Consider the following 27,934-nt stretch of genomic DNA (forward strand, 5'->3'; position numbering starts at 1 on the left):
AAAATGTTATTTTCTCGAAGTAAAGAAACACAACCTGTATATTTATTGTTGATTAGATACGCATGTTCACTTGTTGAAATAGATTATATGGAACAAAACGACAAAAAAGAATTCATACATGTGTTTCACGTTAATTTATTGTATCAGATAAACACAAGCTTGCTGTTTAGTATTGTATAGGGTAGTAGATGAAAGAGATTTTTTGACGTGTTAAAATACCTATATAATAATATATATATAGTAAGAATCATATTGATTTATTCAATTACTGTTGGTCACTGTCGAAAGACGGTTATTTGCCACATGTTGTTGCTACGGGAACTGGAGGTCATTTATCGTTTCTTTTATTTGAGAAAGAGAAACTGTTGAACATGAAACATTAGTTAATTATGTTTTTTATTCATTTGTGGCTGGTGTTAGTGTAGAATAAGAAAAAAAATCTTAATATTATTCAGTTCAGATTGCCATCACAACCACAGTCGAGCCGATGTATCAACCACGAAATGTTATTATTGTTGAGCCAAACGTAGCTTGTGTTGTGTTCTGTGGAAAAAAAAATAGTAGTTGTTTTATTTGACAGTTGACAACAACAGGTGATTGTCATGGTATATTAATCAACGGTGTTAACCCAGTTGTACTAATGACAGCATTCGATTAGAATATAGATTGAAGTAAATCAGCATCTTAGCGAAACTCAAATAAGACATAATTTAAATATTTTAGTTGTCTTTCGGTAATGTTGTATATAAATCAAGATTGATATACACTGATTGAACACATAACAAACAATGATGACCAAAGATTCCTGAATGCTATATTCTTTTTCATTGGTACCCTTCCTTTTGTTAATGGTAACAACATTACTTACTAAGGTATTCTCAGAGTTTTATCTCTGATCAAAAGAGATATCAAGAACGTTATAAATTATCTAAATAATTTTATTCAAATTTTAAATAACAGTAGCACGTATTAACTTCTATAAATTAAATACATTATAATGTCTTGTTTATGTTGTTTCCAAGTATCTTGTATATATACCGCAAAGTTACGCTATAACTTTGTTAGGAATCGGAGGTCGTGTAGCGATACAGTTATCAAGAGATTGGAAGAATATTAACTACTAGTTATTATCAAGAGTCAGGAAGACATATACCACAGTTGTTACCAAGAGTTTGGAGCATAGGTAATCGTACTTATTAAAAAGGTATTGGATTTCTAGTAATCATACTTTTACCAAGTTTTTAAATGAATGTTTGTTTGATAGTTTTACAACAAATATGTATATTTGTAATTACTAATCATTTGATATAATTAAAACTGTTTGCAGTGCGCCTGGTTCCTCCTCGCTTCTCTACACTTCCAGAACCTATCTACAAAGTAATGCCAGGGTCGAACCTGAACCTAACCTGTGTGGCCGAAGGTTCTCCCGTGCCGTATGTCAAGTGGAGAAATGGTTCTTTTGATTTGACACCCGAACACTCTATCCCTGTAGGGAAGAACGTGCTACAGTTAGAAAACATACAGGAATCTACTAACTACACCTGTGTTGCAGCTTCTAAGTTGGGCAACATTGAAAGTGTCACAACAATTCTGGTACAGGGTAAGGTGATATATTTGATTTAACTGTTTTGTTTGTAATATTAGAGTATGTTCTAATTTCTTATATGTCGTAATGAATTCTCACAGTTGTTTCCAACACATTATACCGTGAGTTGATTAAGTAACTTAACTGAGTATCATTCTTGTGTTGTGTGTATCGGCTCTCGTGTTTAGTTTTGAAACGTCTCTCATTAATCTAACAATTCAGTATATATATTCAACATATTTCATAAGTTCTCGACTAACAAAATTAAATTTTTCTCAGTTAAAAAACAAGAAACTTTTTTTTTAATGTTGATATATTAGCCAAAAACTTGTGTGGGTTTTATTTGCTAATAATAGGTGACATTATGAAATGTCCCTCACTAGTACAGTGGTAAGTCTACGGATTTACAACACTAAAATAAGAGGTTTGATTCCCCTCGGTGGATTCTGCCACTAGCATAATATGGGTTTCTTATAAGAAAACACACACACACCTTATGAAATTTCTAAAATATATATTAACAGGAAAAAGGTACATAGGGTTCACACACAAGTGATAAGTGACCAAGTTCTCACACTAAATCACTCTTCTGTTAATTTTTCTGAAAGTAGTATAAGGAATTATGCAATAATTTGTCGGCTATGGTTTGTACATTTGCGCATTTGTATATCAATTTAATGATGTGCTGTGAGAGACTTTGTATGCTACAGTTATTATCGAGTTTTGTGTTGACTGTATTTTATTTATGTTTTAGGCGCTACATTTATCTATGCTGGGTACCAGAGTGTGTTACATTTATCATTTATAAGAGTTCCTCATTTCGTGAATATTTGAGACGTAACACACGACATTCTTTCAGTTTCGAAATGTGCAAAATGTTTAAATTTACTTAGCAAACCAAATTAAAAATTATGTGTAACTTACAATTGATCGAAAGTAACTTGAGTGACAAAGGACACATAAATATATAACTCACCAAAGTCCGTGCACATGTGACATAAAATATTAATTGCTTCGTGGGTACATAAAGGTAAAACCACACGAAAGGCATCTGAACTGTGAAATGTAAATATTGAAAATTAACCACAGGTCCTCTGAGAGAATTGGATGTAATAGGAAGTAAGTGTAAAAAGAACAGTTCTCCATCAAAGTGAATGACATGGCGGTATGTTAACTGGAGGAAGATGAAGACTCCTGATAGGGTGCAGATGGTGACCAATCCAAATAAGGAGGTCCGAGAAAAAAAAAAGAACAAATTGTCTTCTTATGTATGAATATTCATTATATATTGGATGTATATTCTGATCAAGTTTTGTGACTAATTCAGTAAGTTTTTATGCTTTACATATATAAGGAGGGCCGAGAAAAAAAATAGTACTAATTGTCTTCTCCTTGATCAACATCTTCTTCAGAAAAAATGCCATGCTCAAAACAAAAAGACATAACCCGGACAAACGTATCAATGTTAGTCCCTGTGAATTAAGGCCTGTACGTCCTTTTTAAATAAATTTGAACCACATTCTTGGAAGTCATTCCATAGAGTTTTCAATTGTAAACCGAATTTCCATAATCGATACATAGACCTCAAATTTATTTTAGTGTCTATCATATATTGGTAAAAAAGAAAAAAATCCAAAAATGTTGGAAAATTTTTATACAAGGATTGTAAAATAAAACTGTTGACAAAATGGCACTGAAGTATTTTATAAATGATAGACATGTACAGATAAAAAGTGTGTAAACAGTTCTGTGTCAATTGAGAAAGTGAGACAAAAATTTTCAGAACACATTTAGACAAGTTTATTTAGGAAACTTTACATGAAATTAATGGATTTTCATTTAATCTTGCAAGTCTAACGTTAATTAGATGCTGTGATTTTTAATCACAATGTACTTATTCACCTTATTTTTGGAAATTTGCATGTCCGTTATATATTTAGACGTGTATTCTGATCAAGTTCTGAGACTAATTCAGTAACATTTTATGCTTGATATATCAAACAACGTTAATTTTGAATATAAACATAAAATATTCATCAGTATATATTGGTGTGTGTGTGTGTTTTTTAAATCTCAAATGTCACATAATTAATTTTGTAAAGCAATTAAAGCCATAGTTCAGATAGTTTGCAATATTTTTATGGTAATGAAGTATTTTATTTTTTATTCCTCCGTCAGAATTTGTTGGTGTCCCAAAAAACGTCCAAACTTGTTCTCTAGGCTCAAGTACAGTAGTTATACAGTGGGACTCTCCTGAAGAACATAATGGACAAGTTACTGTAAGTATAAAACCTTGTGAACTAATCATAACATCACATCATGGTATTGGTATAAAATAACAAAGGATTTAACACTCTGATGCATCTGATTATGTAGGCTGTAGGACTTGGCGTCAAGGACTTAAGAGATACCAGGAACTAGTGGAGGATTTACTTTCAGGAACACTATGAATTTTTGGAGGTTTACTATTGTGACATTATTCATTCTAATATTTTGTACCATGAGGGAACAGTTGATTTAGTGGATTGTAACAAGATTTGGTATTATATTTCCTGTCGCACCAGAGGTTAAGGTCTTACTGGTAGTATGTATCAAGATCAGGAGTGTATACGAAAGATTCTTTTTTAAAACATAATTGATTATTTGTGGCCTTTTAAACTGAGAAATCGATTTCGAAAATGTCCAACTATTCAAATAAAAAATATAATTTGAAAGGAATTGTATCAAATATTGAGCTAGTTGCTTTTGAAACAATTGATCTAAGAATTTATAATAATATTTAGCATTCAAATTAAAAAATATACGTTCATAAAATCTTGTATTGATTTATAAACAATACCATTTCATTTATCATTAGTGATACCAATTCATTACTGTTTAAAGGGGTACAAAGTATACTTTACAACACGTCCCAAACTTCCTACAACTGACTGGAACACCCAAAATATTGATAACGGTACACTAGCAATAATCAGTGATGTGACACCTGAGACTATCTACACCATTCGCATCCAAGCACTTACCGGCACAGGATCTGGTCCACTGTCTGATCCTGTACAAGTAGAAACTCAAGAAGGAGGTATGCATGCATACTAATGAAACTAATTAAGAAGAAACGTTTTAACTCTATAATAATATAATTTTGGTTATTTATATTGCTATGAAATGTAAATATTTATTTATTTTTATATATTTCTGTTCCTTTATAAACAGTGCCAAGTCAACCATTAAACTTGCTTGTCAAATTCACATCATCTACAACTGTCGAGCTGGAGTGGAGCCATCCAGAACACTCAAGTGAAAATGTTATTGGTTATGAGTTATACTGGAATGACACTTTTACCAAGAAGCAATATCACCGCTCCATTCCACCCATCACTTCTTACATCATGAGCAATCTGTACCCAGATATATTATATCATATCTGGTTGGCAGCAAGGTCAAAACATGGTGAGGGAGCTCCCACACAACCAGTCACTGTAAAAACTGACCAATATCGTAAGTCCAACTGATTTAAGAATCAGTTATCCTTATAATAATGGAACACTAGTAATTCCTTTCAGCAAAAGTACAGTAATTCATGGTATATTTAAAATAATTCATAAATTTGATGCATAAGTTAGGATATTGTACAGTAGTGCAATCATGTCAGGGTATTAAATAATATCCCGATCTGTTGGTGAGACATATTTTTATATAAATACTTATACACAACAAGCTGTGAATTTACAGCTACTAAACAGATTTTACGAGAACATAATGATTTAGAGAAAGTGCTACCACAAAGCTATGTGAATGATGATAATGAATTTACAGTCCAACAAAGATTTTAATAAAAAAGACAAAACTATCGATTATATAGATACTATTAGGACTAATTCATGAAGATACTGTTTATGAGTATTTAACACTTTCTTTCACTGTAAGTCTTATTTCAGGAATACTTACTCCAGACTATTATGTGAAGACACTTTTCACTTTGTAAAGTTAGTTTATGAAATCATAAAACTATTAAGAGTGAAGTGTCCTCATGTTGTAGTTGTCCAGAATTCATGAATTATTAACTAAGTACAAATATTATTTGCTTTGGAGTTGATGTAGATTAGAAAAACAATAGTTGATCAGTTACATTATCTTTATTGTAGTGATGTAGGAGAAATATGTTAAATCTTATATCTTTTGTAGTTTGTCCTTTAGATGTCAAACATTACATTATCTATAGTAAACAATCTTATAGATGAAACATTTCATTCATTTTTTCCCAGAATTAGTTTTCCAATGTTTAGTGAAAGAACAGTTCTAGAAGTTAATCTATGTGTATTATGAATGTGTTTAAACATTCCATTAGTTCTTGGCAACCAGTTTCTTTTGTTTAGTTTTTATCTAAAGTTTTTTACTTTCTTGTTAGAAGAGAAATGAGTTGATTTGCTACAATTGTAATTATGCTGCAGATTGAAATGGTATCAAAATTTACACACTAAAATTTTATTTTTCATTCGTTTAGTATATTCATTTACTCAGAAACTGACTCACAGTGAAAATGTAATAGTGGTTTATTTTAGAAATGGTCCAAATTTCATGTAGTGAACGTTTGTTTACATGATATTTTAGTTAGTGCCTTGAAACTGACTCTGTTTGAAAATTTAATGCTGTTGTATTTCATAACTTTTTTTTTCCACCCTTTTTCCAATTTTCATTTTTGCTTTTAGTGCCAGATGAACCAATGAATGTGAAAGTAGAACCTATTAGTAGCACTAGTCTTCAAGTTCAATGGAAACGCCCAGCTAATAAAGATAAAAATGGTCTAATCAGAGGTTACCAGATCTACATCCAAGAAAAAGATGAAAACAATGGTTCAGTAGGAGCAGCCATCAGGTTTGATGTAAATAATGAAGTAGAGGAAGCCTATAACGTTACAGGTCTTCGACCAGATACAACCTACACTGTACAGGTGGCTACTGTCACTTGGAAGGGTGATGGAATACATAGTCATCCAAGAACAGCAAAGACAAAAGAGGAGGTGAGATAGTTGACATGTAACATTCCTGTATTTATCATAGGGTACAGGGGAAGAGATCTGAGCTTTCATAAAGGACAATGAAATAAAGAAAACAAGTCATCTAAAGTAACATATCTATATATTCAGGAGGTTAACAAAAACAAAGCAGCCGCTATGAAAACATTGCTGTGTTATTGTATATTTTATTATGTAACAGAAAAGTAAGTAAAAGTATACGTTTTCAGAAAGCACTTATCAAATATCAAATCAAATCTTAATTTTAACACTGGCTTTCGTAAATACCAGAACTTTCATGATTTTAGTTGCAGTTTCTCATAAAATGTGTTATAAACCTGCTTCACTTTTTTAGATCTCCTTATTCCAATTAGTCTACAAAATAATGAAAGAAGTGATATTAGAGTGTTTTATCTATAATATTTTTTGAAGTTATTAAGCTCAAAAATTCATCAGATATTTTATGGACACCCTGCATTATCAGATACAAGATCTTCTGAGTAAATATTAAGTACTATGTATAATAACGTATCAATGACACCATACCAGGTATTATTCATTGAGTCTCTTGCACAATATCAGGTCTCTTCAGCTAGCTGGTATGCCATATATGTGCTATTTGTTGAGGTTAGGAAATTTTTGAATGATCTTAAGGTAACATTTTGGATCATTGTTTATCTATAAATTGTACAAGGTGAGACGTTAGAAGTTTTTTACACTTTAACAATAGCAGTCAAACCTGAATTGAATCCAAGTGTCATCTTGGAGGTTTCTCAGTTAATAGTAGAAGTTTGGTGAGATCATCCTACAAAATGTTATGATATAACATGTTATGATATGCAACCAATGTTTTTGTTATAGAAACAGTTTTATATAATGTGGTTGGGAGACACTCTACTGGGCTCTAAACCTTATGGTAGAGATATAATCTACTAAATTTAACGTAAGATTTAATTTTTTCATTTTACTAAAAGAAAGGATTCTATAAGAACAGTTTGTTACAAAGTACTAAAGAGAGAACAGAACTACATTATGAAATTTAATGTTGAGACTCAGAAGGTATCCTAACTTTATAAGTAAACTCTTATTATTGATGGCAAGATCATTTGTTTTACTGTTCTATGATAAGTGCAACTCAAAGTGTATTTGTATCACTGCTCCATTGGCTGTAATTTTACGTTAATTTCGACAGAGTTAAACTGAGGTGATGTTTTGAAGATAAATAAACTCTTGGATTGAGCTTTTCACAGACGTTAGAAAGAGGGAAGTGTAGTTATGGAAAGGATTTGTCATGATTCTTGTATTCACTTCACATATGTTATCAAAATCGTAGTTTAATAGTGCATGTTTCTTATGTTGGTTTAATCCATAGTTGTGACTGGTTTAAACATTACTAGTGTCACTTCAGAAATCAATCGATTATACTGCGTTAGATATTACACACAAGTTACCTTAAACTCTCGGCCATTGTCTCTCGAGAACTATTACAAAACTAATCATACACTTGAGCTAACTCTAATTCTCAGTCGCTCCCTCAAAATGGATAATAATATGTATTTAGTATTCTATTGGATCCTCTTTCAATCAAGGCAAAACTTCTAGTCAGTCATGTGTAGCTGTACAATAAAATTGTGTGCATGTTAACGTTTTATGACCCAAGAATTTTCTCTATACTACTACAGGTTGACATGTTAAGTAACCCTGTTCTGCTGTAGACTGATTACCACTTCCAACAACTCTGTAACTATCTACAATTCAGTATCACTGTAGAGACTTACCAATAGTTTAATACGTTTCTCAAGTTGTCTGTAACATTGTAACCTAAAGTTTACACGACCATTTTCCTTTTCTGAGGCTTAAATAATTACCTGTACAATGGAAATGCGTATGTGATGAAAATAACACTTTTTAGTGTCTGATGTTTCTCTAATAAAAAGTAATGCTATTTCCATAACAAATAAAATGTTGAATTTCGTCATGTTTAGGTAACACATAATTTTTAACGCTTACATTCTTTTTCCATGATATGAACTAACTGATCACAAAGTAGAAAATGGTAGAACAAGTGATACAGATACCAGCAGATGTTGTAAATCTTAAAACAGTATAATTACCAGGTTGTCTTGAAATAGTGTAGATACCAGGATGTTTAGTAAGTCTTGAAATAGTGTAGATACCAGGATGTTTAGTAAGTCTTGAAATAGTGTAGATACCAGGATGTTTAGTAAGTCTTGAAATAGTATAGATACCAGGATGTTTAGTAAGTTTTAAAATTACCTAAGTATCACGATGTCGTAGGACATTAAACTGTATAGGTACCAGGATGTTTAGCAACATTTGAAACAGAACCGACATCAAGAGGCGCAGCTGGACTTGAGTTACTATAGCTACCTGAATATGTAATAAGACTTGATATACTATAACTATCAAGATATTTCGTGAAACAAAAGTGTATCAGAATGTGTAGTAAGACATAATAGATATGAAGGGAAATTTTGTTAAGAGATAAATTGTTATTTTATTTCTTTTAGGTTCTAATTTTCACGTAGAGTTTCATTGGCTAAAAGAAATATACTGTTATGTTACATACACATATTTATCCAGGGCTATCTGCGCTAGCCGTCCCTATTTTAGCAGTGTAAGACTAGAGGGAACTCATGGGCTACTCTTTTACCAATGAACAGTGGGATTGACCTTCATATTATAACGCCCCCGTGACATTCAGGTTACGAGTCTTAACCCACCTGGCCATGCCCATACTCGTTAAAACACTCTTGCATCTTACGTTTTATTTACATTTTATATTTATTTGCGATATTGGATTATTTCTTATTGATACGGAGTTTAAAATGAGTTGCATTCTAAATTTCAGGTAAAAAGTGTGTAATTCAATAACGGATATTGTTTACACGACCTATAATTATAACGTATAATTTATACGTTAATTTAAAGTTAATGTTCATCGTCACGATCTTAGGTAAACTCAGAAAAATATTTATCACAGAAAACAAACGTTTTGTCTTCCTTTTTATCTTTTCATACTTTACATTACTGTGACGTGTCACCTTTCCTGAAACAAATACTGAAAATTTAACATGCTCAGAAAGTTTATGGCGATTGAGGCGTCTTGTGTTTCTTTGTCGATGTTGAGGACACTAAAGAAATAATGCTGTCTCACAAGCTACACGTCATCTTTCATGCTCGTTGATGAATGATAAGTGATGTCAGCAAAAGATGTTGACAAAAAAACTCCCTCCAAGTGAAAGAAAAAAAATAATGAATTTAAAGAGTATTGAGAAAGATGTTTCGAAGAGAAATCACTGACTATAAATGGCTGTAATCCCTCTGTCACTTTTTCTAGAATACTTTCATGTTCCTTTTTTTCGTAACACCCAACAGTATATATTGTTACTTAGGAACAAAACTATCACCTGTGTTTTTAGGCCATCTATGATGCTTTGGGTCAATTCAGAACATTCGTGTGGATATGTTAGGAAGGTTTCTTTGTATTTCTTCTTTTTTTTTAGTTTCATTCAGAAGTTTAATAACATTTACTGTAGTCAAAAACAAAATAAAATTTACAAAGTTTTCTTTCCATTAAGCCTTACGTTACGTGTTAGGCGTAATACTTGAATTGGACTCTCAATAGGCCAACTGTCACTACTAACGTCAATGTTTAAAAATGCTTACGTTGTGAATAAATTTTGATAGTTGTTCTTCTAAAGAAAGAGGGTGACAAAGTGACAAAGGTTTATTTAATTGTTTTCATTTCTAGAACCTCCCCGAATTGTGACAGCTCCCAGAAACCAGACAGTTATCAGTGGTGGTGTCGCTAGTTTCGTCTGTACAGCTTTAGGAAATCCTAAGCCCATAATTGAGTGGCGGAAAGGTAACCGACGACTCGCTGTCCCTCACTATACTATTCAAGAAACACCCAATGGCTCCGTGCTTCGTATAGGACCTGAACATCTTAAAAGAGACAAATCTGTCTATAAATGCTTAGCAGAGAACGGCGTAGGAGAGCCAGCTTATGCAGCGGTGGAACTACGTGTCCTCCCAAGTAGGTTTCACTTTTTTTTTGTTTGCACTCTATTGTTTAAAGCTCCAGTTGTTACTGGAGTTGTTACAACATAATTAACCATGGTAGAGAGAGGTTGAAAATATTATCACTGTAACACCATCTAATAAATCTTCCATGGTTTATAACACACCATCTAATAAATCATGCTTCGTCAGCTGATGTGTTATAAACCATGGAATATTTCATGGCCCTGTATCTTCCACGAACCTCTCAGATTTAGAAACTTGTCATATCTTGCATTAAGATATATACGTGTAATTAGTGAAAGAAGGCTATATACGTCTTCTTTTTGTAACTGTGTAAAAATTAGATTGTTGTTAAAACATTGCTCTATTTTTATCAGTGATTTTTTGAACTAAAAGAAACATTAATCAATCAGAATCATTATTAGTGTTAATGTCACATTGTTTTGTTGTTAATTGTATAGTAAAATGAGGGGCCAAGGTTTAACTTTCTGTCATGTTTTTATAGTTTCGTCATCAAACGTATTTTATTTTCCTTTGCTTCTATTTACAGAAGACCATATACCACTAGGCTTCCCACAGTTCACTATACATCCTAGAATGAAAGCAGTAGAAAAAGGTCGAACAGTACTCTTAAACTGTCAGGCTGAGGGTAACCCAACCCCTACTATCACCTGGTTAAAGAACATGATTCCTCTTAACCTAGATGACCCACGGCTAAGCATCATTCAAGGCAGTAAGTACTAAATTAATTCCATTTTTATGAATTACGAGATTTGGTTGCAAGTTTGTAGTGTTGTGTAAGGAAGGGTCGAAGGCTCGAGACACTTTTACTACTGAATTTATTTCACATTTCCAATTGTGAGTGCATTATAGAAATAGCACTAAGTCAATTTCTTCGATACCGTAGTGCCGGACGGAGTACTTATGGTGTCCATTTAGCACTCTTCACTTTGTATAACAGTTCAAAGTTAAGGATGGTGGTACCTGAATATTATGGAATCTCTTACCAGACCGTCCAGCATATATCTTTTTACGTTACTGTTCAGTTTGATAATTTTAATCCGAATCACTTTAATGACACCTTCGAAGCAGTGGTACCAGTTTAGGATGAAATTCTCTGTAACCAGAGACCAATATTATGACATTTAAAAAGCTTACTTACTACACCGAATGGTTGCCATCACTTACACACTCTTATACTACATATTTGTTCAATTTATCTGACTTGTGTCAGAAGTTCGAATCTCCGTTATCGGTCAATCCTACAGTTCGTTGGTAAAAGAACTTTCAGTGTATGGTATTCAATAGCTGCCTGATCTTTGATCTACCAGTGGTAAGTTAGTAATGTCTAGCTCGCTAGACCTGGTGTAGCTTTTTACAAAATCCAAATCAAATCATCACGGTCTCATCTCTGGTGGCTCTGGAAAAGGTTCAAATTGAGAACAATCTTCCAAGCTGGGATACCGAACTATTTGTAAGTTTACATTGTTTTTAAATACATATAATGTGTATATATATATATAAAGAGTGCATACGTACATAGAAATATGAGAAACATCTGCAATTATTTACTATGTTCAACGTTTACCACTTGCACTAAAAATTATATATACGTTGTAACCGCTGTAATGTTTTTTTAGCTTCCAATATAATTATTATTTTTTTTATCTTTTGGTTACTGTGGAAAATACCTCGTGTAATGGTTTTCTCATTTAAGCATATTTGTTGTTTATATTATAATAATATCTGGAAGATTTTGTTACTTTGAACTCGTATTGTTGTAATTACCCTAACTTCAGTTACTGTTGCGGCTACACAGTGACCTATGACTATGTCTATAACTCGTTATCTGGATGTTAAATACCCACAGTGGTCATTTATTCACTATACATATATTTAAATGTATTCATATCACCGGTTGTCTCTTCATTCAAACTGATAACGTTGTTTTATTTCCAGGCTGATAATAATATATTAAACCATATTTCAGCCTATCTTCAAATAATCCAAGCAAAAAAAGAAGATGAAGGAACTTACGAATGTTTAGCAGATAATTCGATTGGTTCTAGCTTCTCTGAACAGGCGTTGCTCTACGTTAGAGGTAACGTATGGGTAGTTTATTGACGTAAAAAACAAATCCAGTGTATGTAAATGGAACAGGCTGAGTTAAAAACTATCACATCTTCCTCTGTCATAGAAAAGTAAAACTCGCACATAAATTTTTTTTATGTCAAACCGTATTACATGAACTATACAATATTGTATATTGCTCAAAAAATGTTATTTTCTCGAAGTAAACAAACACAACCTGTATATTTATTGTTGATTAGATACGCATGTTCACTTGTTGAAATAGATTATATGGAACAAAACGACAAAAAGAATTCATACATGTGTTTCACGTTAATTTATTGTATCAGATAAACACAAGCTTGCTGTTTAGTATTGTATAGGGTAGTAGATGAAAGAGATTTTTTGACGTGTTAAAATACCTATATAATAATATATATATAGTAAGAATCATATTGATTTATTCAATTACTGTTGGTCACTGTCGAAAGACGGTTATTTGCCACATGTTGTTGCTACGGGAACTGGAGGTCATTTATCGTTTCTTTTATTTGAGAAAGAGAAACTGTTGAACATGAAACATTAGTTAATTATGTTTTTTATTCATTTGTGGCTGGTGTTAGTGTAGAATAAGAAAAAAATCTTAATATTATTCAGTTCAGATTGCCATCACAACCACAGTCGAGCCGATGTATCAACCACGAAATGTTATTATTGTTGAGCCAAACGTAGCTTGTGTTGTGTTCTGTGGAAAAAAAAATAGTAGTTGTTTCATTCGACAGTTGACAACAACAGGTGATTGTCATGGTATATTAATCAACGGTGTTAACCCAGTTGTAGTAATGACAGCATTCGATTAGCATATAGATTGAAGTCAATCAGCATCTTAGTGAAACTCAAATAAGACATAATTTAAATATTTTAGTTGTCTTTCGGTAATGTTGTATATAAATCAAGATTGATATACACTGATTGAACACATAACAAACAATGATGACCAAAGATTCCTACATGCTATATTCGTTTTCATTGGTACCCTTCCTTTTGTTAATGGTAACAACATTACTTACTGAGGTATTCTCAGAGTTTTATCTCTGATCAAAAGAAATATCAAGAACGTTATAAATTATATAAGTAATTTTATTCAAATTTTAAATAACAGTAGCACGTATTAACTTCTATAAATTAAATACATTATAATGTCTTGTTTATGTTGTTTCCAAGTATCTTGTATATATACCGCAAAGTTACGCTATAACTTTGTTAGGAATCGGAGGTCGTGTAGCGATACAGTTATCAAGAGATTGGAAGAATATTAACTACTAGTTATTATCAAGAGTCAGGAAGACATATACCACAGTTGTTACCAAGAGTTTGGAGCATAGGTAATCGTACTTATTAAAAAGGTATTGGATTTCTAGTAATCATACTTTTACCAAGTTTTAAATGAATGTTTGTTTGATAGTTTTACAACAAATATGTATATTTGTAATTACTAATCATTTGATATAATTAAAACTGTTTGCAGTGCGCCTGGTTCCTCCTCGCTTCTCTACACTTCCAGAACCTATCTACAAAGTAATGCCAGGGTCGAACCTGAACCTAACCTGTGTGGCCGAAGGTTCTCCCGTGCCGTATGTCAAGTGGAGAAATGGTTCTTTTGATTTGACACCCGAACACTCTATCCCTGTAGGGAAGAACGTGCTACAGTTAGAAAACATACAGGAATCTACTAACTACACCTGTGTTGCAGCTTCTAAGTTGGGCAACATTGAAAGTGTCACAACAATTCTGGTACAGGGTAAGGTGATATATTTGATTTAACTGTTTTGTTTGTAATATTAGAGTATGTTCTAATTTCTTATATGTCGTAATGAATTCTCACAGTTGTTTCCAACACATTATACCGTGAGTTGATTAAGTAACTTAACTGAGTATCATTCTTGTGTTGTGTGTATCGGCTCTCGTGTTTAGTTTTGAAACGTCTCTCATTAATCTAACAATTCAGTATATATATTCAACATATTTCATAAGTTCTCGACTAACAAAATTAAATTTTTCTCAGTTAAAAAAACAAGAAACTTTTTTTTTAATGTTGATATATTAGCCAAAAACTTGTGTGGGTTTTATTTGCTAATAATAGGTGACATTATGAAATGTCCCTCACTAGTACAGTGGTAAGTCTACGGATTTACAACACTAAAATAAGAGGTTTGATTCCCCTCGGTGGATTCTGCCACTAGCATAATATGGGTTTCTTATAAGAAAACACACACACACCTTATGAAATTTCTAAAATATATATTAACAGGAAAAAGGTACATAGGGTTCACACACAAGTGATAAGTGACCAAGTTCTCACACTAAATCACTCTTCTGTTAATTTTTCTGAAAGTAGTATAAGGAATTATGCAATAATTTGTCGGCTATGGTTTGTACATTTGCGCATTTGTATATCAATTTAATGATGTGCTGTGAGAGACTTTGTATGCTACAGTTATTATCGAGTTTTGTGTTGACTGTATTTTATTTATGTTTTAGGCGCTACATTTATCTATGCTGGGTACCAGAGTGTGTTACATTTATCATTTATAAGAGTTCCTCATTTCGTGAATATTTGAGACGTAACACACGACATTCTTTCAGTTTCGAAATGTGCAAAATGTTTAAATTTACTTAGCAAACCAAATTAAAAATTATGTGTAACTTACAATTGATCGAAAGTAACTTGAGTGACAAAGGACACATAAATATATAACTCACCAAAGTCCGTGCACATGTGACATAAAATATTAATTGCTTCGTGGGTACATAAAGGTAAAACCACACGAAAGGCATCTGAACTGTGAAATGTAAATATTGAAAATTAACCACAGGTCCTCTGAGAGAATTGGATGTAATAGGAAGTAAGTGTAAAAAGAACAGTTCTCCATCAAAGTGAATGACATGGCGGTATGTTAACTGGAGGAAGATGAAGACTCCTGATAGGGTGCAGATGGTGACCAATCCAAATAAGGAGGTCCGAGAAAAAAAAAAGAACAAATTGTCTTCTTATGTATGAATATTCATTATATATTGGATGTATATTCTGATCAAGTTTTGTGACTAATTCAGTAAGTTTTTATGCTTTACATATATAAGGAGGGCCGAGAAAAAAAATAGTACTAATTGTCTTCTCCTTGATCAACATCTTCTTCAGAAAAAATGCCATGCTCAAAACAAAAAGACATAACCCGGACAAACGTATCAATGTTAGTCCCTGTGAATTAAGGCCTGTACGTCCTTTTTAAATAAATTTGAACCACATTCTTGGAAGTCATTCCATAGAGTTTTCAATTGTAAACCGAATTTCCATAATCGATACATAGACCTCAAATTTATTTTAGTATCTATCATATATTGGTAAAAAAAAAAAAAATCCAAAATGTTGGAAAATTTTTATACAAGGATTGTAAAATAAAACTGTTGACAAAATGGCACTGAAGTATTTTATAAATGATAGACATGTACAGATAAAAAGTGTGTAAACAGTTCTGTGTCAATTGAGAAAGTGAGACAAAAATTTTCAGAACACATTTAGACAAGTTTATTTAGGAAACTTTACATGAAATTAATGGATTTTCATTTAATCTTGCAAGTCTAACGTTAATTAGATGCTGTGATTTTTAATCAGAATGTACTTATTCACCTTATTTTTGGAAATTTGCATGTCCGTTATATATTTAGACGTGTATTCTGATCAAGTTCTGAGACTAATTCAGTAACATTTTATGCTTGATATATCAAACAACGTTAATTTTGAATATAAACATAAAATATTCATCAGTATATATTGGTGTGTGTGTGTGTTTTTTAAATCTCAAATGTCACATAATTAATTTTGTAAAGCAATTAAAGCCATAGTTCAGATAGTTTGCAATATTTTTATGGTAATGAAGTATTTTATTTTTTATTCCTCCGTCAGAATTTGTTGGTGTCCCAAAAAACGTCCAAACTTGTTCTCTAGGCTCAAGTACAGTAGTTATACAGTGGGACTCTCCTGAAGAACATAATGGACAAGTTACTGTAAGTATAAAACCTTGTGAACTAATCATAACATCACATCATGGTATTGGTATAAAATAACAAAGGATTTAACACTCTGATGCGTCTGATTATGTAGGCTGTAGGACTTGGCGTCAATGACTTAAGAGATACCAGGAACTAGTGGAGGATTTACTTTCAGGAACACTATGAATTTTTGGAGGTTTACTATTGTGACATTATTCATTCTAATATTTTGTACCATGAGGGAACAGTTGATTTAGTGGATTGTAACAAGATTTGGTATTATATTTCCTGTCGCACCAGAGGTTAAGGTCTTACTGGTAGTATGTATCAAGATCAGGAGTGTATACGAAAGATTCTTTTTTAAAACATAATTGATTATTTGTGGCCTTTTAAACTGAGAAATCGATTTCGAAAATGTCCAACTATTCAAATAAAAAATATAATTTGAAAGGAATTGTATCAAATATTGAGCTAGTTGCTTTTGAAACAATTGATCTAAGAATTTATAATAATATTTAGCATTCAAATTAAAGAATATACGTTCATAAAATCTTGTATTGATTTATAAACAATACCATTTCATTTATCATTAGTGATACCAATTCATTACTGTTTAAAGGGGTACAAAGTATACTTTACAACACGTCCCAAACTTCCTACAACTGACTGGAACACCCAAAATATTGATAACGGTACACTAGCAATAATCAGTGATGTGACACCTGAGACTATCTACACCATTCGCATCCAAGCACTTACCGGCACAGGATCTGGTCCACTGTCTGATCCTGTACAAGTAGAAACTCAAGAAGGAGGTATGCATGCATACTAATGAAACTAATTAAGAAGAAACGTTTTAACTCTATAATAATATAATTTTGGTTATTTATATTGCTATCAAATGTAAATATTTATTTATTTTTATATATTTCTGTTCCTTTATAAACAGTGCCAAGTCAACCATTAAACTTGCTTGTCAAATTCACATCATCTACAACTGTCGAGCTGGAGTGGAGCCATCCAGAACACTCAAGTGAAAATGTTATTGGTTATGAGTTATACTGGAATGACACTTTTACCAAGAAGCAATATCACCGCTCCATTCCACCCATCACTTCTTACATCATGAGCAATCTGTACCCAGATATATTATATCATATCTGGTTGGCAGCAAGGTCAAAACATGGTGAGGGAGCTCCCACTCAACCAGTCACTGTAAAAACTGACCAATATCGTAAGTCCAACTGATTTAAGAATCAGTTATCCTTATAATAATGGAACACTAGTAATTCCTTTCAGCAAAAGTACAGTAATTCATGGTATATTTAAAATAATTCATAAATTTGATGCATAAGTTAAGATATTGTACCATAGTGTAATGACGTTAGTGTATGAAATAATATCTCAGTAAAGTGGTTGTATATGTTTTTATATGCATACATATACACAACAAGCTGTGAATTTACAGCTACTAAACAGATGTTATGAGAACATAATGATTTTTGAAATTCTAACTGCAAAATATGTAGTGGTAGTGTAAAACACAAGTTACCTATTTTAGAACTAAACCTTAATGACTGAAGAAGAAATGTATTATAGTGTGGCTCATATAGGAAGTGCTACAACAAAGCTATGTGAATGATGATAATTAATCTACAGTCCAACAAAGATTTTAATAAAAAAGACAAAACTATCGATTATATAGATATTATTAGGACTAATTCATGAAGATACTGTTGATGAGTATTTAACACTTTCTTTTACTGTAAGTCTTATTTCAGGAATACTTACTCCAGACTATTATGTGAAGACACTTTTCACTTTGTAAAGTTAGTTTATGAAATCATAAAAATATTAAGAGTGAAGTGTCCTCATGTTGTAGTTGTCCAGAATTCATGAATTATTAACTAAGTACAAATATTATTTGCTTTGGAGTTGATGTAGATGAGAAAAACAATAGTTGATCAGTTACATTATCTTTATTGTAGTGATGTAGGAGAAATATGTTAAGTCTTAGATCTTTTGTAGTTTGTCCTTTAGATGTCAAACATTACATTATCTATAGTAAACAATCTTATAGATTAAACATTTCATTCATTTTTTCCATAATTATTTTTTCAATGTTTAAAAGGTGTAGTGAAAGAACAGTTCTAGAAGTTAATCTATGTGTATTATTAATGTGTTTAAACATTCCATTAGTTCTTGGCAACCAGTTTCTTTTGTTTAGTTTTTATCTTTTAATGGGTTAGTAGTTATTTCCTTTTTGATTCAGTATTTTGTGGTTAATGAATAGATTTTCTGTGGAATATTTTGAATGTTTAACTTATGAATTTGTTCAACAATATTATAAAGATAGTTTTATCCCAAAAACTTAGAATTAATAATAAATTGGTTTTCACCATATGAACTTTAAAAACCTAAGGTGAAATGGAACTGGTGGTTTTGTTTTTATTTCAAATATTTTTGTCTCACTTATATTCATTCTCCAGTGCTCATCACCTTTCACTGCTCCCAGTACACCTACCAATATTGCCAGGTGCTCTTCCCCCATAAATTAAAGGTCATGCATTAAGTTCCCAATACCTCCTGATCACCTTGTAACCCCATGGTTTGGATCAGAAAAGTGGCCAAATCACCTATCTTACAATCAAATATATGAATGACAGCATCTGTGGTGAACTCTACAAGACACATCAGATATAGACATGTCTTAATGATTGTTCTTTTATCATTGATGAACTTCTAAAGTGAACAAAGTACCTATTTGGATTACTACTGGTACTGTTGTGAGCAATGCTCCACTTCCTACACCATTAATTGTCCACATAAGGGTGATAGTTAGGGTGCAATCCAAAGACTTGAGATGCACCCTAACCTTCATATTGAAAGCTGTGTAATAAACTTTTTGTCTGATGTGAATTTTTGTCAAATCTTCCTAACTATTTTGTAGTGGAACCAAACTCTTCCAGAAGGATTAACTGCTTCTCATTTTTTACATTACCAACATTTATCAACTAAATGAGTCACATGGTATAAATACATTTATTGTGAGTATCTTGAAAGTTTGTATCGAATTGAATATGACGTGTTGTTTGTTCAATGTTCCTTGAATTATTCTCTAGGCTAAATATTTTAACATGTTAGTAATATAACTATTTCGTCCTTAGAAAGGAAATTAATATTAACAGGTTTTACTTGAGAAATATGTAAATAGCAGAGTGGGAGAGAATGTAAAGGATGTGAAATTTAGTTTAACTTATATACCTGAAAATAAAATTTATAAAATTAGGTTACAAAAATATCTCGCTTTAAATATATCCTAAATAATTTGGTTTATGAAAAAAAAAATGACGTCTGGTTCTGTAGCTGCTGTTTTGTTTTATTTTTAAAATCTGTGTTTACGAGTTAAAAAGAAAAACGTATTTTCTGTAGAAATGTGTGGAAACAAAATGTTTATCTTTTGTATTCTTAATGACTGATTCCCAGCCCTGGTGTTGATATTTTTATTAATATGTTGTTTTTTAACTTCATTTCTTATTACAGTGAAGAAATTGAAATAGAAATAAAAACTGACTCTGGTGATACATAAATTATAAATTCTGAATGTTTTTCCAAAGCATGGTTAAAACATAGAAGAGTGAATTTATCATTTTTGTATGAGAAATTGTGTTTTTGTCATCAACTTTATACGTTTTAGCTCCTGGATATAAGTTTTGTGTGTTCAGTAGGATCTTTCACTTTGTAAAAATCACAATACTGCATTCATTATTTTTCTCCTAAAACAACTACCATAGAAATGTAGAAAAGAAAACTGGTGATCTGAAAGTTTATTACTTCCTGGTTACAAGATATTTGGATTAACTTGCTGCAGTTGTGATTATGCTACATTTCATTATTGTTTCAAAATTTCCATACTAAAGTTTTGTTATTTTTCATTTGCTTACTATATTCATTAACTTAGAAACTGACTCTCTGTTAAAATGTAATATTGTTATATTTCAGAACTTATTCCATATTTCTGTTTTATGGTTACTGTATAGCTAAAAGCTAAAGAGTTACTTAAGCTGTAAACAGCTTTACTATTTCAAATGAACCTCCCAGTTGTCATTTTTGCTTCTAGTGCCAGATGAACCAATGAATGTGAAAGTAGAACCTATTAGTAGCACCAGTCTTCAAGTTCAATGGAAACGTCCAGCTAATAAAGATAAAAATGGTCTAATCAGAGGTTACCAGATCCACATCCAAGAAAGAGATGAAAACAATGGTTCAGTAGGAGCAGCCATCAGGTTTGATGTAACTAATGAAGTAGAGGAAGCCTATAACGTTACAGGTCTTCGACCAGATACAACCTACACTGTACAGGTGGCTACTGTCACTTGGAAGGGTGATGGAATACATAGTCATCCAAGAACATCAAAGACAAAAAGAGGAGGTGAGATAGTTGACATGTAACATTCCTGTATTTATCATAGAGTATCGGGGAAGAGATCTGAGCTTTCATAAATGACAATGACATAAAGAAAACAAGTCATCTAAAGTAACATATCTATATATTCAGGAGGTTAACAAAACAAGCAGCCGCTATGAAAACATTGCTGTGTTATTGTATATTTTATTATGTAACAGAAAAGTATGTAAAAGTATACGTTTTCAGAAAGCACTTATCAAAAATGAAAATAAATCTTAATTTTAACACTGGCTTTCGTAAATACCAGAACTTTCATGATTTTAGTTGCAGTTTCTCATAAAATGTGTTATAAACCTGCTTCACTTTTTTAGATCTTCTTATTCCAATTAGTCTACAAAATAATGAAAGAAGTGATATTAGAGTGTTTTATCTATAATATTTTTTGAAGTTATTAAGCTCAAAAATTTATCAGATATTTTGTGGACACCCTGCATTATCAGATACAAGATCTTCTGAGTAAATATTAAGTACTGTGTATAATAACGTATCAATGACACCATACCAGGTATTATTCATTGAGTCTCTAGCACAATATCAGGTCTCTTCAGCTCGCTCGTATGCCATACATGTGCTATTTGTTGAGGTTAGGAAATTTTTGAATGATCTCAAGGTAATCACAAGTGCAACATTTTGGATCATTGTTTATCTATAAATTGTACAAGGTGAGACGTTAGAAGTTTCTTACACTTTAACAATAGCAGTCAAACCTGAACTGAATCCAAGTGTCATCTTGGAGATTTCTCAGTTAATAGTAGAAGTTTGGTGAGATCATCCTACAAAATGTTATGATATAACATGTTATGATATGCAACCAATGTTTTTGTTATAGAAACAGTTTTATATTATGTGGTTGGGAGACACTCTACTGGGCTCTAAACCTTATGGTAGAGATATAATCTACTAAATTTAACGTAAGATTTAATTTTTCCATTTTACTAAAAGAAAGGATTCTATAAGAACAGTTTGTTACAAAGTACTAAAGAGAGAACAGAACTACATTATGAAATTTAATGTTGAGACTCAGGTGGTGCTTAAAGGTATCCTAACTTTATAAGTAAACTCACCCCTCAGACGAGGGCTATCTGCGCTAGCCGTCCCTATTTTAATCGTGTAAGACTAGAGGGAACTCATGGGCTACTCTTTTACCAATGAACATTGGGATTGACCGTCATATTATAACGCTCCCGTGACATTCAGGTTACGAGTCTTAACCCACCTGGCCATGCCCATACTCGTTAAAACACTCTTGCATCTTACGTTTTATTTACATTTTATATTTATTTGCGATATTGGATTATTTCTTATTGATACGGAGTTAAAAATGAGTTGCATTCTAAATTTCAGGTAAAAAGTGTGTAATTCAATAACGGATATTGTTTACACGACCTATAATTATAACGTATAATTTATACGTTAATTTAAAATTAATGTTCATCGTCACGATCTTAGGTAAACTCAGAAAAATATTTATCACAGAAAACAAAAGTTTTGTCTTCCTTTTTATCTTTTCATACTTTACATTACTGTGACGTGACACATTTCCTGAAACAAATACTGAAAATTTAAAATGCTCAGAAAGTTTATGGCGATTGAGGCGTCTTGTGTTTCTTTGTCAATGTTGAGGAGACAAAAGAAATAATGCTGTCTCACAAGCTACACGTCATCTTTCATGCTCGTTGATGAATGATAAGTGATGTCAACCAAAGATGTTGACAAAAAAACTCCCTCCAAGTGAAAGAAAAAAACATGAATTTAAAGAGTATTGAGAAAGATGTTTCTACCAAGTCAAGCTTTCGAAAAGAAATCACTGACTCTAAATGGCTGTAATCCCTTTGTCACTTTTTCTAGAATACTTTCATGTTCCTTTTTTTCATAACACCCAACAGTATATATTGTTACTTAGGAACAAAACTATCACCTGGTGTTTTTAGGCCATCTATGATGCTTTGGGTCAATTCAGAACATTCGTGTGGATATGTTAGGAAGGTTTGTTTGTATTTCTTCATTTTTTTTAGTTTAATTCAGAAGTTTAATAACATTTACTCTAGTCAAAACAAAATAAAATTTACAAAGTTGTCTCTCCATTAAGCCTTACGTTACGTGTTAGGCGTAATACTTGAATTGGACTCTCAATAGGCCAACTGTCACTACTAACGTCAATGTTTAAAAATGCTTACGTTGTGAATAAATGTTAATTGTTGTTCTTCTAAAGAAAGAGGGTGACAAAGTGACAAAGGTTTATTTAATTGTTTTCATTTCCAGAACCTCCCCGAATTGTGACAGCTCCCAGAAACCAGACAGTTATCAGTGGTGGTGTCGCTAGTTTCGTCTGTACAGCTTTAGGAAATCCAAAGCCCATAATTGAGTGGCGGAAAGGTAACCGACGACTCGCTGTCCCTCACTATACTATTCAAGAAACACCCAATGGCTCCGTGCTTCGTATAGAACCTGAACATCTTAAAAGAGACAAATCTGTCTATAAATGCTTAGCAGAGAACGGCGTAGGAGAGCCAGCTTATGCAGCGGTGGAACTACGTGTCCTCCCAAGTAAGTTTTTTTTTGTTTGGACTCTATTGTTTCAAGCTCCAGTTGTTACTGGAGTTGTTACAACATAATTAACCATTGATGATATTCTATTTTATTTTACTGTTTATTTTATATTGAAATGTCTCCACGTTTTATTAATTTGTGCAGTAGATGGCATATTGATAAACTGTTATTAGATGCTTGAAACTCATATTGATATGGTAGAGAGAGGTTGAAAATATTATCACTTTGACACCATCTAATAAATCATGCTTCGTTAGCTGATGTATTATAAACCATGGAATATTTCATGGCCCTGTATCTTCCACGAACCTCTCAGATTTAGAAACTTGTCACATCTTGCATTAAGATATATACGTGTAATTAGTGAAAAAAGGCTATATACGTCTTCTTTTTGTAACTGTGTAAAAATTAGATTGTTGTTAAAACATTGCTCTATTTTTTATCAGTGATTTTTGAACTATAAGAAACATTAATCAATCAGAATCATTATTAGTGTTAATGTCACATTGTTTTGTTGTTAATTGTATAGTAAAATGATGGGCCCAGGTTTAACTTTCTGTCATGTTTTTATACTTTCGTCATCAAACGTATTTTATTTTCCTTTGCTTCTGTTTACAGAAGACCATATACCACTAGGCTTCCCACTGTTCACTGTACATCCTAGAATGAAAGCAGTAGAAAAAGGTCGAACAGTACTCTTAAACTGTCAGGCTGAGGGTAACCCAACCCCTACTATCACCTGGTTAAAGAACATGATTCCTCTTAACCTAGATGACCCACGGCTAAGCATCATTCAAGGCAGTAAGTAATAAATTAAGTAATGTATTTTGTCTTCTCCACTGCTTAACGAATATGGTTCATCTTAACTTAGTTGCCCCATTGTTAACCGTAGTTTAACGTAGTAATTAATTTATATTTTAATGTATAATGCTGAAAAGCACCATTTTTGCAGTTGTTAATTATAGTTTAGGATAATTCCATTCGCATCAATTACGAGATTTGGTAGCAAGTTTTTAGTGTTGTGTAAGGAAGGGTCGAAGGCTCGAAACACTTTTACTATTGAATATATTTCATATTTTCAATTGTGAGTGCATATTAGAAACAGCACTAAGTCAATTTATTCGATACCGTAGTGCCGGACGGAGTACTTATGGTGTCCATTTAGCACTCTTCACTCTGTTTAACAGTTCAAAGTTAAGGATGGTAGTACCTGAATATTATGGAATCTCTTACCAGACCGTTCAGCATATATACTCTTAAGTTACTGTTCAGTTTGATAATTTTAATCCGAATCACTTTAATGACACCTTCGTAGCCGTGGTACCAGTTTAATATGAAATTCTCTGTAACCAGTGACCAATATTATGACATTTAAAAAAGCTTACTTACTACACCCAGTCGTTGCCATCACTTACACACTCTTATGCCACATATTTGTTCAATTTATCTGACTTGTGTCAAAAGTTCGAGTCTCCGTTATCGGTCAATCCTACAGTTCGTTGGTGTATGGTATTCACTAGCTGCCTGATCTTTGATCTACCAGTGGTAATTTAGTAATGTCTAGCTCGCTAGACCTGGTGTAGCTTTTTACAAAATGCAAATCAAATCATCACGGTCTCATCTCTGGTGGCTCTGGAAAAGGTTCAAATTGAGAACAATCTTCCAAGCTGGGATACCGAACTATTTGTAAGTTTACATTGTTTTTAAATACATATAATGTGTATATATATATATAAAGAGTGCATACGTACATAGAAATATGAGAAACATCTGCAATTATTTACTATGTTCAACGTTTACCACTTGCACTAAAAATTATATATACGTTGTAACCGCTGTAATGTTTTTTTAGCTTCCAATATAATTATTATTTTTTTTATCTTTTGGTTACTGTGGAAAATACCTCGTGTAATGGTTTTCTCATTTAAGCATATTTGTTGTTTATATTATAATAATATCTGGAAGATTTTGTTACTTTGAACTCGTATTGTTGTAATTACCCTAACTTCAGTTACTGCTGCGGCTACACAGTGACCTATAACTATGTCTATAACTCGTTATCTGGATGTTAAATACCCACAGTGGTCATTTATTCACTATACATATATTTAAATGTATTCATATCACCGGTTGTCTCTTCATTCAAAGTGATAACCGTTGTTTTATTTCCAGGCTGATAATAATATATTAAACCATATTTCAGCCTATCTTCAAATAACACAAGCAAAAAAAGAAGATGAAGGAACTTACGAATGTTTAGCAGAGAATTCGATTGGTTCTAGCTTCTCTGAACAGGCGTTGCTCTTCGTTAGAGGTAACTTATGGGTAGTTTATTGACGTAAAAAACAAATCCAGTGTATGTAAATGGAACAGGCTTGGTTAAAAACTATCACATCTTCCTCTGTCATAGAAAAGTAAAACTCGCACATAAATTATTTTTATGTCAAACCGTATTACATGAACTATACAATATTGTATATTGCTCAAAAAATGTTATTTTCTCGAAGTAAAGAAACACAACCTGTATATTTATTGTTGATTAGATACGCATGTTCACTTGTTGAAATAGATTATATGGAACAAAACGACAAAAAGAATTCATACATGTGTTTCACGTTAATTTATTGTATCAGATAAACACAAGCTTGCTGTTTAGTATTGTATAGGGTAGTAGATGAAAGAGATTTTTTGACGTGTTAAAATACCTATATAATAATATATATATAGTAAGAATCATATTGATTTATTCAATTACTGTTGGTCACTGTCGAAAGACGGTTATTTGCCACATGTTGTTGCTACGGGAACTGGAGGTCATTTATCGTTTCTTTTATTTGAGAAAGAGAAACTGTTGAACATGAAACATTAGTTAATTATGTTTTTTTATTCATTTGTGGCTGGTGTTAGTGTAGAATAAGAAAAAAAATCTTAATATTATTCAGTTCAGATTGCCATCACAACCACAGTCGAGCCGATGTATCAACCACGAAATGTTATTATTGTTGAAGCCAAACGTAGCTTGTGTTGTGTTCTGTGGAAAAAAATAGTAGTTGTTTTATTTGACAGTTGACAACAACAGGTGATTGTCATGGTATATTAATCAACGGTGTTAACCCAGTTGTAGTAATGACAGCATTCGATTAGAATATAGATTGAAGTCAATCAGCATCTTAGTGAAACTCAAATAAGACATAATTTAAATATTTTAGTTGTCTTTCGGTAATGTTGTATATAAATCAAGATTGATATACACTGATTGAACACATAACAAACAATGATGACCAAAGATTCCTACATGCTATATTCGTTTTCATTGGTACCCTTCCTTTTGTTAATGGTAACAACATTACTTACTAAGGTATTCTCAGAGTTTTATCTCTGATCAAAAGAGATATCAAGAACGTTATAAATTATCTAAATAATTTTATTCAAATTTTAAATAACAGTAGCACGTATTAACTTCTATAAATTAAATACATTATAATGTCTTGTTTATGTTGTTTCCAAGTATCTTGTATATATACCGCAAAGTTACGCTATAACTTTGTTAGGAATCGGAGGTCGTGTAGCGATACAGTTATCAAGAGATTGGAAGAATATTAACTACTAGTTATTATCAAGAGTCAGGAAGACATATACCACAGTTGTTACCAAGAGTTTGGAGCATAGGTAATCGTACTTATTAAAAAGGTATTGGATTTCTAGTAATCATACTTTTACCAAGTTTTAAATGAATGTTTGTTTGATAGTTTTACAACAAATATGTATATTTGTAATTACTAATCATTTGATATAATTAAAACTGTTTGCAGTGCGCCTGGTTCCTCCTCGCTTCTCTACACTTCCAGAACCTATCTACAAAGTAATGCCAGGGTCGAACCTGAACCTAACCTGTGTGGCCGAAGGTTCTCCCGTGCCGTATGTCAAGTGGAGAAATGGTTCTTTTGATTTGACACCCGAACACTCTATCCCTGTAGGGAAGAACGTGCTACAGTTAGAAAACATACAGGAATCTACTAACTACACCTGTGTTGCAGCTTCTAAGTTGGGCAACATTGAAAGTGTCACAACAATTCTGGTACAGGGTAAGGTGATATATTTGATTTAACTGTTTTGTTTGTAATATTAGAGTATGTTCTAATTTCTTATA

General features: G+C 32.2%; 1 protein-coding gene across 4 annotated transcripts in view; it reads left to right on the plus strand.

The window, feature by feature from the left end:
* Positions 1-1,065: 1,065 nt before the first annotated feature.
* Positions 1,066-27,934, plus strand: part of LOC143223662 (tyrosine-protein phosphatase Lar-like) — a 33,193-nt gene continuing 6,324 nt past the window's right edge. For 3 of the 4 annotated variants that reach the window (XR_013012994.1, XM_076451904.1, XM_076451906.1), the window contains exons 1-14: positions 1,066-1,183; positions 1,328-1,600; positions 10,375-10,659; positions 11,197-11,379; positions 12,637-12,747; positions 14,245-14,517; positions 16,681-16,781; positions 17,386-17,581; positions 17,716-18,000; positions 20,887-21,198; positions 23,497-23,781; positions 24,403-24,585; positions 25,988-26,098; positions 27,597-27,869. Coding sequence is in view for 3 of the 4 variants with exons in the window: in XM_076451904.1 (XP_076308019.1) it covers positions 1,381-1,600; positions 10,375-10,659; positions 11,197-11,379; positions 12,637-12,747; positions 14,245-14,517; positions 16,681-16,781; positions 17,386-17,581; positions 17,716-18,000; positions 20,887-21,198; positions 23,497-23,781; positions 24,403-24,585; positions 25,988-26,098; positions 27,597-27,869 (2,818 nt within the window). In the remaining variant the exon portion in view is untranslated. The remainder of the gene's footprint in view (positions 1,184-1,327; positions 1,601-10,374; positions 10,660-11,196; positions 11,380-12,636; positions 12,748-14,244; positions 14,518-16,680; positions 16,782-17,385; positions 17,582-17,715; positions 18,001-20,886; positions 21,199-23,496; positions 23,782-24,402; positions 24,586-25,987; positions 26,099-27,596; positions 27,870-27,934) is intronic. The other variant, XM_076451907.1, reaches the window with a different exon arrangement.

Source organism: Tachypleus tridentatus, chromosome 8 (assembly GCF_004210375.1).
Source record: "Tachypleus tridentatus isolate NWPU-2018 chromosome 8, ASM421037v1, whole genome shotgun sequence".
Taxonomy (NCBI): domain Eukaryota; kingdom Metazoa; phylum Arthropoda; class Merostomata; order Xiphosura; family Limulidae; genus Tachypleus; species Tachypleus tridentatus.